Source organism: Anastrepha ludens, chromosome 2 (assembly GCF_028408465.1).
Source record: "Anastrepha ludens isolate Willacy chromosome 2, idAnaLude1.1, whole genome shotgun sequence".
Lineage (NCBI taxonomy): Eukaryota > Metazoa > Arthropoda > Insecta > Diptera > Tephritidae > Anastrepha > Anastrepha ludens.
The window spans coordinates 61,135,703-61,154,223 of NC_071498.1; the positions used below are offsets into that span (position 1 = coordinate 61,135,703).

The 18,521-nt window shown below is 39.4% G+C and overlaps 1 protein-coding gene across 1 annotated transcript in view; it reads right to left on the bottom strand.

Annotated features, from left to right (window-relative positions):
* Positions 1–503: 503 nt before the first annotated feature.
* LOC128871599 (protein tincar) overlaps positions 504–18,521 on the bottom strand; it is a 133,668-nt gene continuing 115,650 nt past the window's right edge. Inside the window, exons 6-7 of the mRNA XM_054113470.1 lie at positions 14,567–15,407; positions 504–2,021 (exon numbers count right to left, since the gene is read on the bottom strand). Coding sequence (XP_053969445.1) covers positions 1,050–2,021; positions 14,567–15,407 — 1,813 coding nt within the window. The 3' untranslated portion in view covers positions 504–1,049. The remainder of the gene's footprint in view (positions 2,022–14,566; positions 15,408–18,521) is intronic.

An 18,521-nucleotide genomic window follows, 5' to 3' on the forward strand; every position in this document is an offset into this window, starting at 1 on the left:
CTGCTGGTATATAGAAGTCGCTTGGATCCTCATGTGTACCTGCTGGAACCAGCGAGTTGGACAGTACAAAATATTTGCTGCGGCATTCACTACGGCTACTTTTCATGCACACCGGATTGCAAAATTATAAACACACTACTATTTTTTTAAATAAAAATATAGTTCATACTACAACAAAAACCACATAACACAAAGTTCCAAACTTTATACAAAATATTTCAAAATTTCATCAAAGCTTTTAACATTTTAACCAGAATTCCAAAAAAAATTCTGGGTATGCCCATTGAATTTCAGTATTTTTTTTTTGGTTTTGGTGGGAGGGGTAGGGTTCCAAACGCCTTCGAGTGGTGTGGCCCCGAAAACAATCCCTCCTCTCCTTCTGTGTCACAGTCTCAGAGTTTCAAGTGACTACAAAATATCATAGATTTTTGGCAATTCTCTCTTGTTGAAGGCGTTAGGCTTTTACTGCCATATAAAAAAAATCGAGCTTATTTTTGTACATAAATCGAAATTTTCTACAAAGTTGAAACTGTGTGGCATGTGGTTTTTGTTGCAATATGAACTATATTTTTATTTAAAAAGTAGTGGTGTGTTTATACTGATAATTTTGCAGCGGGGTATACATGAGAAGAAATCATAGGATTACAAAGTATACCTATATTTATGTGTAGGTATAAATAACTTTACGATAGGCCAGTGTGTAAAGAAGTATGTGAAATATGTAAATATACACAAATTTTAGAAAAATTACACCATTTTTCAATCTTTACTTAGGGGCCTAATTAAACCACTTCAAACATTCCTTAGAGCTTCTTTCTCTATCGCTTTTCACTTGACTTATCTTCTCACTTCTTTAACATTATTTAGTTTTTATGAAAATACTTTTTTTTTGCTAAGTTTTACTCCTTACCAAGTCTCAATGCTTAATTAGCTTTTTTTCTGCCACATTTAATAATTTATCATATTTGTGTTGCTTTTCATGACATTCCCAGATGAGTTGCAGCTGCTATGGCACCTTCTATTTCAGCATTCCCCGCGCAGCTACCCGTTCAGTTGTAAGTCTGCGCTGTCGCATATAAATTGCCGCAATCGGGTTCGGAGGACATGGAATAGTTGGCCGAGTCGCGATCCTCGGGTATGGCTGTATTGACTAGGCTGTGCTGTAGTGGATCCTGCAGAAGCTTTGAGAAAGTGTGGTGACCAGCGCCGAGTCCCAAGTGGCCGTATGGCGATTCAGCCGCCTTGGTGACGTGTGGCAGACGACGCAGGAAATGCGGATTTGAGTAGCGCACACCGTTCGGCAGCGTTGTGTGCATACCGGCTGGCGGTGGCGGTGGTGGCGGTGATGTTGACTGTGGCTGTGAGTATTGCTGCTGCTGTTGTTCGTGTTGTTGTTGCTGTAGCATTTGCGCTGCCTTAGCACCAGCCATCGCTACCGCTGAGTTGGCATATTGCGAACGAAAACTGCTGAGGTTGCTGTTGAGCGGTGGTGGCGGCAACGGTGGCTGTGAATGCATAGAATATGCGGATGTGGTCATGCCGTAGTTGCCACTGCCACGTGCTGCTACAGCAGCTTGTTGTTGGCTATGGCAAGCCGCCGGTAGGGGCATTGTGCTGCAATGATTGGCATAATCAAATTTCTGTTCTGGTGCTGAACGTGTCAGTGGTAGTGTGGCGCTGTTGAGTGCGCGACCCCCTCCACCACCACTAGCACCCGGGTTAGCTGTGTCACCGCCAAAGCTGGACATGCGCATGTTGGTGCAGCGACCGTAGGGCTCCTCTTGAATGGCCGGCTGTGGCGGTTTGGGTGGTGGTTTGCAGGCAGCACGTGGTCGTATGACCACCTCCACGTCACGTTCCTCGCCCGAGTGCACACCGCTCGATGATTCGGACGGAGCGCGCTCTGGCGGCGAAGTGGTGCTCTCTGTGGTGGAGGTGGTGTCGCTGCGCGGTGTAAGTGCTTCGTTGGGCACACCTGAATCGGCACGTCGCAAGCAACGTGGCGTCGAGCTGGAGGCGATCTGGAAGGAACAGAGAGTAAAAAGAAACGTAAATATTGGTGGAAAATAGTGAATTTGACTGAGAATGGATAGAAAAAAAATACGAATGCTTTGATTTAAAAATTTTAGTGGTCGAATCCTAGTAGAATAAAATGAATGAATCTTTAATGAAATGAGTGCGGTGGAGTTTTGTAGAAAACAAACTTTTTAATTCAACTTTTTTTCTGGTACGCAATTTTGTAACTAATTTAATTCTAATATAACACAGTGCAATCTGAAATTGCTGAAAATTCCCATTGATTTGCTATAATTTTTCTACTGACGGCCTTTGCATTTTTTTCCTTGAGGCGTTCGATTGATGTTTGGAAGAATGTATACGAGACCGCCAGTAAAAAAAGTGATTAGGTTAGGTTGAACTGGTTGACTTGGAGCCCTGCATAGACCGGTTAGGTCAATAGCGATACCAGTTGGAGTTTATTAGTTATGCGTTTTGAAATAGTCCACCTGCTTAGTGTCTGTTTCTATTGCGAATTTAAGGAGAAATTTCCAAACCACTGCTGAGATGTCTGCTAATCCATAAAACTGTGGAGCCCTTAGATATTTAAGGCGTCTTTTGAATAACGCACAACTTCCGCAAAGGAGATGCTCAACAGTTTCCCTAGAGCCCTCACTCTCCCATGCTATCCTGAATTTTCTGATCATGTTTTCGTCTAGTTCGTCGTATATGTTAATGCTCGTATTGATTTTGGTATTTCGTAAACAAGGTCCAAAGATAGAGAGACCCCGTTTATCGCTACATCGTCTTTTATCTTGTTCCTTTTAAAGCTCATATGGCCTGGAATCCAATAGAAATGTAGCTTATAATTTGATGTAGTCTTTCTGTGTAGCCTTTCAACTACCTCCCTGCTCCGAAGACCGATCTTTAACGATATATTAAAGGACGTAATTGATTTAATGGCTGTCTGACTATCTATGTAAGAGTTAACATAGGCCTTGTATGAGAGTTCGTTTAGGGTTTTTAGTCTTTCTGCAGATTTCGCTGCAAAAAGATCTATCGGTGGTAGGCCTGAACGAACAGACTGGAGAACTAACTCTATCACTTTCAAACCTGGCTCCCAGCTATGGTTTACTGATGGGTCCAAATTGGAAAATGGTAAACAGGGGCAGGAATCAATGGGCCTAAATTCAAAAAATCGATTCCGATGGGATTCAACCCAGGCAGAAATACATGCCATCGAAATATGTGTGAGAGAATGCCTTAGTAGGAAAATGAGAGGTACTCATATACTACATCAGATAGCCAAGCGGCTCTAAAAGCCCTTCTATCAACAACTATCACCTCCAAATTGGTAAATGATTGCCTAAACCTTCTCAACACGTTAGGAAACCTCAACATAGTAACACTATGCTGGATTCCGGGACATGAAGGACATGAGGGAAATGAAATGGCTGATGACCTTGCAAAATAAGGAGCAAATATGCAACTTACTGGTCCTGAGGCTTTCTGTGGACTCACACAGGCCACATAAATGAATTCCTTAGGAAATGGGAAGAAAGAAAACTTGCCGCACACTGGCTAAACTGTGCGTCAGCGTCAAGCCAAACTATTCCTAAGTCCCAACAAAGGAATATCTGACAAACTTCTCTCACTAAACAGAGTAGATCTGCGTCTTTTAACAGGATATCTTACAGGTCACTGCAGCCTGAGGTATCATCTAAATAATATTGGTCTATCTCTTTTAAAAAGCCTAAAACTCTAGGGTTACAAAATAGGCCTTTCACAATAGATCAGCTCTGGTCGCAGTGCGTAATGGCCTTCTAATAATAATAAATAATAGGTCAAGTATGTATTCGAGGGCCCACCGGTGGAGTCATTGTGAAAAAAATTATTAAAAATCTACGGAAATCTGCGCACTCTTGCTCACATAATCAATTTCTAGCCCATTGTTCTAGCGAAAGTTAACACTAATGTTTCCTCTCGACTCTCAAAGCACATTAGGCCTCTTTTTAAAACATGCACAACGAATTATGCTAAGATTTTACTTTTGATATATCAAATTCATTCACAAAATAATATTATCCTCTTCCAATAATTTCTGTTCAGCAGATTAATTTTTTCTATAGCTGAACAGCGGGAAAGAAAAATGATTTGTATGGAATTCAGCCTGCAGCATCGTATCGGTTGGGCGATTTATTATTATTATTAAGCAAAAAAAAATAATAATTGGCGCGTAAACTTCTGTTAGGTATTTGGCTGAGCTCCTCCTCCTATTTTTGCTGTGCGTCTTGATGTTTGAAGAGACTACAGTTTTAGGTCGACTTCGAATGGCAGATATTTTTTATGAGGAGCAACAATTGAGTAAGATCAATATATGATAATTATTTACTTATTTGGTTAAAAAAACTCTAAGTTCAGCAACTAAGTTTAGTACCTTCTAGTGTAATTACTCCAGACGTTAACTTTCAAGCTTTTAAATAAGCTTGCGTATACAGCCTCATGCCAAATAAATAAGAGCACGCAATTTTTTTATATGCTTTTCTTCTCAGTTTCTTTGAGCTCGTAAATAGGTACTTCGAACAAAAAGGAATTTCTACCTCCTGTAAATCGATCCTGACTCTAAACCTGGCCTCCTGCTCTCCCTTAGCTAAACAACACTTTCAACCCTCTGGTGGTACTTATTATTTTGTATATGCTGAAGTCCATTTTCGTCCATTCGACGACGCCTATTTTAATGTGATGTGCAGTACTTCGATATAAAATAAATTCGTATTATGCGTATTTATGCGTTTAAGCAAATTTTGTGTTGTTGTATATTTTTATTGATTTTTTAAGTTTTTGTGTACATTATTTAACTTCTAGATCAAATAAACTCTTTTTATGCGTCGCGATCCGACAAAGAAGTACCATTTAGGGTTAAAAAATATATATTTATGGTAAATATATCAGTCATAGTTAGCTTGGACCTAATATCTTGGCAACATACTGCATATGCAGTGTTTAAAGATGCCACATCAAATAAATTTATACAAACAATTAATATCACATACATATTTTTGAAGGCGATTGAATCAAAAAAAAATTAGCCATGTGGTATCATAACTCTCTCACCGCTGTTAGTTTACGTAATTTACCTAACGTACGAATACAAAATCGATAGTTCTCTAAGTTACTTAACACTAAACCTGCCGAAACTTTATGTATTCCTATTCAAATGACCCGTCTTTAAAATGTTATATATACGAGGTGTGTTCAAAAAGTATCGCGAATTTTGAATTTTCGCAGGTTACGTATATTCGAATTTCGATTTTTTTGTGGCGATATGTTGGGTCTCACTCATGTGGACAAGTTCGGCCATTTTGAATGTTCAGTTAATTGTTGACAGCTGCTTTGCTTGCACGTGTTTCGGATCGCCTTCGATTTTTACCTATTCAAAAAGGTAGATCAAAGAACCTGTATCAAATTTTGTGTGAAAAACGAAATTAAGTGTGCGGATGCATTCCGAATGTCGATTGTGTCATACGGCTACTTTGGACCAAAGCAATGTTTATCGGTGGTACAAAATGTTCTCAGAAGGCCGAAAAGTTGTCAACGACGAAAAGCATGTCGGACGCACGAGCACTTCAACAACAGACGAAAAATTTGATGAAGTGAAGAAATCGTCGAATCACCGTTAGAGAAGTTGCTGAGGACCTAGACATATCGATTAGCTCGTGCCATTAGATTTTTGTCAATGATTTGGACATGAGACGGGTCGCCGCAAAATTCCTACCAAAACTGCTCAATTTCGACCAAAAGCAGCATCGCATGAACATTGCTAATGAGGTGTTGGACTCTGTCCGCGACGACCTAAATTTGCTCCAGAGGGTCATAACTGGTGACGAATCGTGGGTTTATGGTTATGGCGTGGAAACCAAAGCTCAATCATCTCAATGGAAGCTGCCGCACGAACCAGTTTGGTCGAATGTAAAAGTTTTGCTTACCGTTTTCTTCGACTGCAGGGGCGATGTGCATCATAAAACGGTCAATAAGGAATATTACCGCAAGTTATGTGCAATTTGCGCGAAGCAATCCGCCAGAAACGCCCGGATTTTTGGAAGAACAAAAATAGGATATTGCATCACGATAACGCCTCTGCTCATACATCGTTTGTGCGCGACTTTTTGGCCAAAACCAACACACTAATAAAGCCACAGCTACGGTATCCCCCAGATTGACGAGATACAGACATTCGATGCCGACAAGATAAAAAAAATGATTTTTTAAAGTGCTTCGGAGATTGGAAAAAACGTTGGCACAAGTGCATAATATCTCATGGGGATTACTTTGAAGGGGACAAAATAGATATTTATGAATAAATAAAAAATTTTGAAAAATATGAATTCGCGATACTTTTTGAACACTCCTGGTATTACTAAGATCACATATATTTCTCGGTAAAATAATTAGCAAAGGAGGAGTAAATCGTGAAAAATGCATTCGATGTATTTTCTAATAAAAGTCGTGAAGGCAAACGGCGCTTTAATAATGTTATTTCTAAGAACTTCTGACAAATGGGTCATTTGACCCGTCATGGTAGGTTTAGTGTTAAGGCTGAAATAACCATTCATAGGTGTTTCTCAATTCGAAGTTGCTCTTAAGTTTACTAAGTGATGTTAAAGTGTAGTAGTGTAATTAAACTATTAATGGTGGAAATATTGTTAAAACATATTTTGTATAATACTAAGCTGGACCTGCATTAAAAAAAATATTAACCAAAGTTCATATCACTAGTGCTGCTAAGTAAATCTGATGCACTACCACAATAAATAGAATTAATTGCACTGGCAAAAAATTAATTGGTTTAACAGTATTTAATTGATCTATTGAGTGGAATAAAGTGAATTATTTAACAGTTTTGATAATATTTTAAAATACTGAAATACAAAAAAATAAATGCATATTAAATGAAAGAAAAATTAAGATAAAGTAAGCAGAATTCTAAGACAAAGTTCATACAAGTATATAATAGGACTATGAATAAGTTCGTGCGGTTTTTTTTCGAAATTTGAAACTTTATTGACGTAAAATGGTTACAAATTTAATATTCAAAATATTGTCCATCGCTTACTACTACTTTTTCCCATCTTTCTGGCAATTCACGGATTCCCTTTGTGAAAAATTCGGTCGGTTTTGCCGCAATCCACGAATCGATCCATTTTTTGACTTCATCGTAATTACGGAAGTGCTGGTCAGCCAGGCCATGTTGCATCGATCGGAAGAGATAGTAATCGGATGGCGCAAGGTCTGGACTATACGGCGGGTGGGGTAGGACATCCCATTTGAGCGTTTCTAAGTATGTTTTGACCACTTGTGCAACATGTGGCCGAGCATTGTCATGTTGCAAAATAACTTTGTCGTGTCTATCGGCGTATTGCGGCCGTTTTTCTCGCAGTGCTCGGCTCAAACGCATCAATTGTCGTCGGTAGACATCCCCCGTAATCGTTTCATTCGGTTTCAGTAGCTCATAATACACAACACCCAGCTGGTCCCACCAGATACACAGCATAACCTTCAGGCCATGAATATTCTGCGCCGACGTCGATGTTGAAGCATGGCCAGGGTATCCATACGTTGCCCGACGTTTTGGATTGTCGTAATGGACCCACTTTTCATCGCCAGTCACAATTCGATGCAAAAAACCCTTTCTTTTGTGCCGTTGAAGCAGTTGTTCGCATGCCATAAAACGGCGTTCAACGTCTCTTGGCTTCAATTCATACGGCACCCAATGGCCTACCTTTCGGATCATTCCCATGGCTTTTAAACGTTTGGAAATGGTTGATTGATCAACTCCCAAAGTTTTTGCAACCTCTTCTTGCGTTTGAGCCGGATCTTGATCGAGCAATTCCTCCAATTCGGTATCCATGAACTTTGGCGGCGCACCCTCGCGTTCTTCGTCTTCCAAGCCAAAATCACCACTTTTAAAGCGTGCAAACCACTTCTGGCACGTTCGCTCAGATAGAGCATGCTCACCATAAACTTCCACCAAGATACGATGACTTTCGGCTGCTTTTTTCTTCATATTAAAATAATGAAGAAGAATTCCCCGCAAAAACACATTATTTGGCACGAAATTCGACATTTTCAAGTGTGGTAAAAATATTGTTGTTTACGCTTCAAATAAAAAACTTATACTGACGTTTGTGCCTTACGACAGTAGCTCTCCAATGAATGTTTGGAAATGTGGATCGATGGAATAATAATCAAGTTACGCCATCTGTTGTAAAACCGCACGAACTTATTCATAGTCCTATTACATATGCACCTACACTAATGTATATATAAGAACATACATATAAAACCACTCCATCACTTTCAGTTTGCAAATACTTATTGTAGCATATTCTCCTCTGAAACTAGAAATTCTCTTTCAATTTGATTTAGAATTGTAAACAAAACACTTGCCTGTTTACCATTGTGCACTCAAGCAAATTTGATTTAAGTGTGTGTGAGCAAAGCCCGCAAACAAATTTTAATTACTACGCTAAAAGCAGCTGATTATTGCCTCGAGTGGCAGTAAATGTTAATCATACGCCCCGTTAGCACTCACTGCCCTCAGCAAACTCAACACACTTTGTGCAATTTGCTTTATCTTTGCTTTGTGCAGAGGCAACTCTACATATTCGAATTCGATTAGTCATCGATTAGTCATAAAGGGTAATCTTGAAAGAAGTTTGGCTTTGGATTTGTTATATTTAACAGTTTTAACAACGACATCCAGAAATATTGCCTACTTATTTGCAAAGTTAGTAGCATTTTTTCAAATTGTGCGTTCATTGTAAAAATGTAAAACAGTGTAAACTGTTCACAACGCCTGCTTTACAGAAGTTGGTTAGCTACATAGGCTAACTAGTGGATATTTCAAACAGTTCTCGTCAGCGTATGGTATGTGAAAATGTCGCGGGTGCTGGGCTGTCGATAGAGTGCGGTGCAATCTTAAATTATCTATTCGCTATTATTCTCAACAACTCAATCCTACAGTCTTCATGTGAACATCATCCGGAAAAATCATAAGATAGCGTCCGTAATCGTAGTTAGTTCTTGGGAAACAGGTTGCGATATAAGCAAGTCAATTCCGTTCTATGCCATCGGAACAACACGAATGTATACCTCATCAGGTACTACATATATTGTCATTCCAGCAGCGTTAATCAAACAGTTATAGTGAAAGTTTATGCTCTTACAGCAACAACATCGAAATATGACAAACATCTTTTTCCGTAAATTCTTGGCTCTTTTAAATAAATAATTGGCGCGAACACTTTTGCTAGGTGTTTTGGCGAACTTCTCCGCCCATTTGTGGGGTGCGTCTTGATGTTGTTCCAGAAATGGAGGGACCTACAGTTTTAAGCCGACTAGAAACGGCATATGTTTCTTTATGCGGAGCTTTTCATAACCGAAATACACTCGGAGATTTGCCATTGCCTACCGAAGGGCGACGGCTATTAGAAAAAACTTTTTCATGCACGGAGATTCGAGCCTACGCACTCCCGGATAGTAGTCACGCACCAACCCAGCAACTCAGCTACGGCGGCTCTTTTACATTACTTACATTTATTGAAATTAAAAATATACTTGTTTCTGGACCAACCTGTATGTATGCACTAACTAGTAAGGATCTCAAACTTCCCTCCCTCTTTCCTTACACACACACACTCTCATGAAATAGCAGCAAATTTCAGCAATTATTGCTGTCCTTTGCGTGTCTGAGTAAGAAATCAATGTTGCACTGATTTAATTGAAATCAAATCTCTGGTAATAAATGAAGGCATAGACAAGAAGGAGCCAGCCAAGCTAAGTGGTAGGAAATATTCTAACATTATGCCATGCGGTGTTGCATATATTTTTGTTCTTGCAAAAGCAATATTACACATCTGTTGTTGTTGTTATGGTAGAGCTACTCCATCACTGCCGCTGCCGTTTCGGCTGCGTTTGCGGCTGTGGCAGTTGTGATTTATGCACATCGAACGTGTTGCATGGCTCACCACAAAAACAAACGCAATAAATCCTTCCAGCCAGTCGACTTCCTTTGGTAGGCACTCTGGTCTGCTTGCTGTCGAATGCAAATCGTTCGGGTTGACCCTCTGTTTTCTGCCAATTTTTTCATGAATATTACATGCGAACGTATTGGTATGCGTGAAATGTTTATTATTGCCCGGTTTTCAAGCTTTATTTTTTTTTTAATATGTATCATGTCCATGGCGGTTGTGCGTGTCCAAATTGTAATTTACAGGCTCAAAATTGTCACCATGGTCAGACGATCAACACATGCTCCGCTCGCCCACCTCTCCTAGCAAATACGCCCTTTACAATCATCGGTTGTAGGCTTGACACCTTCTAGCTTCCGTTTCAAAGTAATTTGTATCCATTGAACGAATCTGTATAGTTATGCTGTCAAGGGCGTGTGTGTGTGATTGATGGACTTGTTGCAGAAAATGTTGCAATATAAAAGCCGTACATTTTATAATTACCGACATTCTATGAAAATTTATCGCATGCAATAAATAAGTTGTCATGCTTTTTTGAGCTTGAAAATAACATAATTACATACTCTAATTTTATAGCTACATATGTAAAGGGTGTTTTAAAAGTGACGCCTAGATGCTAGTAGTGAATAATTCCTAGTCGGTAAATTTTTTTATGCCATCTTTGGCATTTGTTAAATCATCTGTCTAAATCATCTATCTGTCAATTTTACACGATAGAATAACGCATTAAAATTATTGAATCTTATTATGGAGATACTTATTACGGTGCCCGCAGTAGCCGAATGGCTTGGTACGTGACTACTATTCGGAAGTCCACAGGTTCGAATCTCCGTGCATGAACATCAAATAATAGAAAAAATGTTTTCTAATAGCGGTCACCTCTCGGCAGACAGTGGCAAACCTCCGAGTGAATTTCGGTCATGAAACCTTTCTTCTAGGAATGATCTACCCTTCAGAGTCGTTTTAAAACTGCATTTCTCTCCATTTGTGAGAAACATCAAGACGCGCCCTACAAGGAGAAGGAGCTCGACCAAATATCCAAAGAGGGTGTAAGCGCCATTTATATATATATTTAAATATATATATATATACAATACGAAGAATTATTGAATCACTGTGTGTGGGCAAGAACAAATTAACGATGCATAACGTCTCGAATATCGAAAAAAAACCATCACCATAGCTTTGAGTCACGAGTTGGACTTCTTGCTTTGTTTTTTTAATTTTTTTAATCGATTTATTTATTGTAATTTGTTTTACCATTCAGCAATACTTATACTTAAAACTCAGACATTATAATAATAGGTCTATTTATAAGTTCGTGCGGTTTTACAACAGATGGCGTAACTTGATTATTATTCCATCGATCCACATTTCCAAACATTCATTGGAGAGCTACTGTCGTAAGGCACAAACGTCAGTATAAGTTTTTTATTTGAAGCGTAAACAACAATATTTTTACCACACTTGAAAATGTCGAATTTCGTGCCAAATAATGTGTTTTTGCGGGGAATTCTTCTTCATTATTTTAATATGAAGAAAAAAGCAGCCGAAAGTCATCGTATCTTGGTGGAAGTTTATGGTGAGCATGCTCTATCTGAGCGAACGTGCCAGAAGTGGTTTGCACGCTTTAAAAGTGGTGATTTTGGCTTGGAAGACGAAGAACGCGAGGGTGCGCCGCCAAAGTTCATGGATACCGAATTGGAGGAATTGCTCGATCAAGATCCGGCTCAAACGCAAGAAGAGGTTGCAAAAACTTTGGGAGTTGATCAATCAACCATTTCCAAACGTTTAAAAGCCATGGGAATGATCCGAAAGGTAGGCCATTGGGTGCCGTATGAATTGAAGCCAAGAGACGTTGAACGCCGTTTTATGGCATGCGAACAACTGCTTCAACGGCACAAAAGAAAGGGTTTTTTGCATCGAATTGTGACTGGCGATGAAAAGTGGGTCCATTACGACAATCCAAAACGTCGGGCAACGTATGGATACCCTGGCCATGCTTCAACATCGACGTCGGCGCAGAATATTCATGGCCTGAAGGTTATGCTGTGTATCTGGTGGGACCAGCTGGGTGTTGTGTATTATGAGCTACTGAAACCGAATGAAACGATTACGGGGGATGTCTACCGACGACAATTGATGCGTTTGAGCCGAGCACTGCGAGAAAAACGGCCGCAATACGCCGATAGACACGACAAAGTTATTTTGCAACATGACAATGCTCGGCCACATGTTGCACAAGTGGTCAAAACATACTTAGAAACGCTCAAATGGGATGTCCTACCCCACCCGCCGTATAGTCCAGACCTTGCGCCATCCGATTACTATCTCTTCCGATCGATGCAACATGGCCTGGCTGACCAGCACTTCCGTAATTACGATGAAGTCAAAAAATGGATCGATTCGTGGATTGCGGCAAAACCGACCGAATTTTTCACAAAGGGAATCCGTGAAATGCCAGAAAGATGGGAAAAAGTAGTAGTAAGCGATGGACAATATTTTGAATATTAAATTTGTAACCATTTTACGTCAATAAAGTTTCAAATTTCGAAAAAAAACCGCACGAACTTATTCATAGTCCTATAGATCAGCATGGAAGGGACCCAGTGGTGCAATCCCTTCTAGATTTTTGCTTATTAGCATAATAAATACGTTCAGTCTGTTAAAGGAGATGGGATTGAGAGTTATTTCTGCAATTAAAGCCTTTGGGTGCGATTGGAGTCCTATATTGTGTGATGTGGCGGGCTTTTTTTATTTGTTCAGTAATTGTGGGAAATTTGAGATGGCGAAGGATTTTGGCATTTGTGATATGATATGATAGTTTTTTAATTATTCTTAAGGCTTTTGACTGGAATCTTTGGAATATTTCGATGTTATTGTAGAATTAACTGCAGTGTCTCTGAGCTGTGTGCCATAGCTCCATATTTGTTTTAAGATAACTGAGTAGAGTAAGAGCTTGCTTTTCAGAGAAACATGAGCATTTTGATTAAGTAACCAGTATACTTTTCGGAGTTTGATTCCAATTGCGTTACGTTCAGTGAAAATATATGTTTCCAAGTAATCTTGCTGTCGATGTGCATTCTAAGATATTTCGTAACATTATTATGGGGTATGATTACACTATTAAGCTTCACGAGAGGGGAAAGTATATATCTCATTGCATTTTATTTTCCAATTTTTGAACCACTGAGTTAAAATACCAAGTCTTTCTTGGAGTTTAAATGAAAGCTTCTGGGGGTTAGAGTCAATTGCTAGAACAACGGTGCCATCTGCAAAAGTTCCGACGATAGTTTCCTCCATTTTATTTGTCCTATTTCGTTGATCGCCACAAAAAGTTAAAGTAGCTCTCAGTATATGCTAGTCTCTCAGTATGTTGCTAGTAAAGCATTTAACTTGACTGCCAGGCAGCCGTGAATGCAGTGGCGGCTGTAATAACCCATTCTGTACTGAGGAGCCTAGCGCGGAGCCAAGATAAATGAGATGTGCATTAATAAACTGAATTTCTACCTACTGACTGAATGCCGGAGCACAATGCAATAGAAGAGAATGAGAGAGCCGATTTGCTGCGCGAGTGCTCGGCTGCATGTTCGCCGTCAAAAATTTTGATTTTCGGCGAGCGTCTCGCGCACATATTCATCGTTTACGGTGTGGTACATTACATTAAACGTAAAACCAACGATCTCATTTTCTGTTGATGCCTGAAGTGTGTACATCGGTGGAAAAAATGAGATTGAGCCAGAAATTAATAGTGCAGTTAATTGAGTGCATGAAAAACGAGCTCGAATTATGGCAAATGCAAAATTAAAAATATAACAAAGATTGAAAAAACCAGAGAATGGGATAGGATTAAATGGTTTTTGTGCAGAAATAGTTCTTGAAAATGTTTCTACTATTGTTAAACCGATGGGCTGGGATGAAATATTTGTTAGAATTTGAAGTCCTCGTAGCTTTATCCTGAGGTAAGGCATCTTAACCTAGCGGATCAGCTCCCGTTTGGCGTAATCCCGTCTCACATTAATGTATTTTTTTAGCAATTGCAGGCCTAAAAATTTGAGAATGTCCGACAATCCGACAATTTGGTATCGTGTCCTTCTTCTTTTATTAGCCAATCATGTACCCATACTTTTCTATGTTTAGGTTTTTGGTTTTGCTCCCTTTTTCTTTTTAAACAGGTGTAAAAATATTGTAATCACAACATTCGCGTTTCTGCTATCCAGCTTCGCGTTATCATCACAAAATCACATATGAGCCGCTCATCTCTCCCCATCTACCCACCTACTGCTATCTGGGAGTTAGATAGAGCAATAATATATCATATGAAATCCTTGCACCCCTCTGCTCTATGTGTTGTCACAGTCATTAAAAATTCTCTTCATTAAACTTTAATACTGAATACAGTTAACAAAATCAAATAATTGTGATAAATTCTCATTGTGCTTTTGTAATATTCTCCATTAGAAATATAATATTTATCCTCTTTTCTAACTATTCATCTTTTACGGTTATACTCATACATACATATATACATAAGTACTTACATGTGCCTCGTTGGTGTGAACGGTAACCGTCACCGGTGCCAATGGACTGACTAGATGCTCCGGCGACGAGGACAATTGCATATTCTCCGGTATGGCTTGTGGTGCTCGACCAACCATAGAAGCAGCAGCAGCAACAGCAGCGCCAGCATTAGCAACAACACCATCACCACCGTTACTACCCATCATTCCAGTGTGCATTAAACTATTAACACCAGCGGCCTTGTTATGAGTGTGGGCGGCTGATGACTGTTGGTCGTTGGCAATCAAAGTAGTTGTTGTTGTTGTTGTTGGGGGCGGTGGTGGTGGGGTCGTTGCTGCTGGCGGTTCTAAGTCACGTGTCGATGCATACGTCACACTATCATCATGCACACATGCCAATAGTTTGCCCTCCTCCGAGGTGCTGTCATCACCAAAGCTACCAGTGCCAGTAGCACTGCTGCCGCCGCCACCTCTGCTACCACCACCTTTATCGCCACCACAGTTGACATAATCACCTCGAGCCACCGATGAGTTTTGTCCACTTATAATCGGCATCAGTTGTGGAGGTGGCGGTGGCAGTTCATCATATTCGCTAAGATGTAAAAGTTTCATGCCATAGATGCCGGTGGGAGTTGTACTGCTATTATTATTAGGAATGCTGCCGACGTGCGTCTCATTGCCACAACCGATCGTCATGACGGGGTCGATGATGTTGTCCTTGGCCACCACTCTGCTACTCATGCTGGTCATGTTGATGCCTGCCATAGTGGCAGCGCTGGCAGTTCTTAATGTCGCATATTCTCCGTCGTCAATTTCCCCCGCAACACTGGCAAAACATAGCGCGGTTCCACGGGGCGAATGGCTGTAATTTCATATTTCCATGGTTGAACGGTTGAACGGTTGGTTGCACAGGGCAAGAAGGTTAAATGAGAGGTAAAGCGGAAAAAGAGAGAGCATTTTTCATAATTTATTAGTGTAAAGGTTAGATGTGCATTCATTTACGCTACGTAGCTAAGTTCGTATGCACTCGTACAGATGTGCATAGATATCTCATAAAGGTATGAATGAATGAATGAATGAATGAAGTCATGTAATTCATAGTGGCAGCAACAAAGGGGGCAGTATTACATTAAAAACTACGCTACCATACGTATATACGTACATATGTACATATGCAAGGTCATAATTGCGAGGTGTTTATTCATATGCCGCGTATACACCTGTGTGCACAATAATGGCAGATCGAGCTATTGCAAAGTTTTAACCATTCATTTATTTTTAAATTAATTTAAAAAAATAATTTAGAAATGTACAATAGTTTATTTTACAACAAAACCCATACAATTTAAAGTATCAAAGCTTGCACAAAGTTTAAAAAGTCAACAAATTTTCATCGAAATTTCACACATTTTAATAGGAGTTTTTAGAAAATTTTCGCCTTAGCCGAATGAGTTGGTGCGTGACTACCATTCGGGAGTGCGATGTTCGAAACTCCGGGGATGAAATCAAGTAATAGAAAAAAAAATGTTTTTCTAATAGCGGTCGCCCCGCGGCAGGTAATGGAAAATATCCGAGTTTATTTTTTGCCAAAACAAAGCTCGTCATATAAAGGGTTTTTCAATAAGGGCGGGTAGATGTTGAAATGGAATAAAATGGCGTTTGCTGTGTGGCGCGTAGCGCCGTCCTGCTGGTACCACATGCCGTCTAGGTCCATATGGTTCAATATGGGCCATAAGAAATTGGAAGGGCCACCACGTCTACAGAAAAATGGGCGCAATGCGCGCAACGTTTGCGTTAATGCACACTCATTTTGATAATAAAGTTTTATCATATGAACGTGCTGTTCAATCGTGTAACTTGCCATGATGATTTGGCATAAACAACTGAATAATAAACAAAAGATTTGACAGATGTCACCAAAACGAAATGGCTGCCACAGGGCGCCAAAATCGACCCGCGCCAATTGAAAAACCCTTTATATCATTTGCCGTTAGGAGTCGGCTTAAAACTGTAGGTCGCTCCATTTCTGGAACAACGTCAAGACGCACCTTACAAATAGGAGCTCGGCCAAACACCTAACAGAAGTGTACGCGCAAATTATTTTTTTTAGAAAATTTTTGGTTATGTAGTTTTGTAACTATTTAAATTTTAGTATAATAAAGTGGAAGTTTGAAGTACCTCAAAATTCCCGTTGATTTTTGATAATTTTCTTTGTTGAAGGTCTTGCGCAATTTCTTCATATAACGAATGCTGGAATCGTTTTTTTTTATATAGAAAAATAAATCTAAAAAATCGACGCGATTTTAAACTTGCACTTTATAGTACTAAAATTTCATGGGTTACAAAACTGCATACTCGAAATCTTTCCAAAAATTAAGATTAAAATGGGTGATATTTTGATGAAAATTTAGGAGGAGGGACTCAGCCAAACACCTAACAAAAGTGTGCGCACCAATTTTTTATTTATTATTTTTTTGCACCAAGGTTCATTGTGGTATACAACTGCATACTCGAAAATTTTCTAAAAATTCAAATTAAAATGTTTTGAAATGTTTGAAATTTTGTTGAAAATTCGCTGAAGTTTTAACATTTTTGTACAAATTTGAAAACTTTAAATTATAAGGTTTTCATTCTAAATTAATCATCTAATATAGTTTTTGAATAAATTTTTTACTAAATGAAAAAAAAACTGATTTTGAAATCTTTATTTTGACCTTTGCGCCTCATTGCTTGTCCGTTTGCATACTGCAGGTTTCTATTTGGTATGAAATGTTTATCGATCGATATTATTTAGTTTTCTCTTTCAATTTCCCTTCATAAATGTCCAAAAAATTATTTGCTTAATTAAAAAAATGCGAAAGAGCCCTGAAGTGCTAAAACATGCGTTTTCGCCCATGCGGACGAAGTTGATTTAGCTGTAGGAGGGATATTTTCGAATACCCTCTGTGAAATTATGTAGAGCCTATTAAGTTAGGTAGACAAGTGATCGAAGTCATGTGGCTTAGGCGTAACGAAGTATCGACGTTTTAGAGTAACAAGTTTTTTGATGCTAGAATTTCGAGAATTTTAAAATATTTCCAGACCAACCTTGATTGAGGTACGGTACGGTACTCTAGACAGGTTAGTTTACTGGGGCGGCAGCCTTTAGTCGGGAAAACCCGAGTCATTCCGAAAATTCCACGTTTTAGAGCAACAAGTTTCTTGATGCTAGAATTTCGAGAATTTTAAAATATTTCCAGACCAACCTTGATTGAGGTACGGTACGGTACACTAGACAGGTTAGTTTACAGGGGCAGCAGTAAATCTCGAAAATTCCATGGGAATAAATGTTGATATTGACACCACGCGAGCCTTTACGAAAGCATTCCCTGGCACAAAGCTGTAACGCATGTACCTCCTTCTAAAAAATGGAAGTCGTTTTCTCATTACAATTGCCTTCTGGAAGTTTGGTCCGACAATTCCAGCCCCGGCACTGCCGTCTTCTATTTTGGACTCATTATTACACCACACCTGTGCGCCCTGTTTTAAAGATATTTTATTGTGATGACCACCTTGAAATTCTTGGAAAATTCTAGTTTTTTTTCATTTTGTCACGGACCGTCAGGTATGGAGAGTTCAGGATTAAGTCCAGAATTCTTACATGTCCTGTAAGATTGCCTTTTTTGAGATGAAATAGATTAGGAAGCCTTAGAACTTCACTAGCTGCCGACCGTGTGGCTATAAGGTGGAGTGAAATGCGTCCAGTGACCATGCCTAAAGCCGTTGTGGGTCAAGTTCGATTGATATTAAATAGAAAACTAAATTGAAATTCAATTGTAGAAGACAGAGAGAGGAAAGCCTCAACAGCATTTTACTCATACAAGAAAACAGTAGGGTTAACTTGGGGCTTATCTCCGAAAATAATACACTGATTGCCGGCACTTGCTAAAAATATTATTGTGAAGAGATTGGCTCGTATTCAAATAACATCATAAGT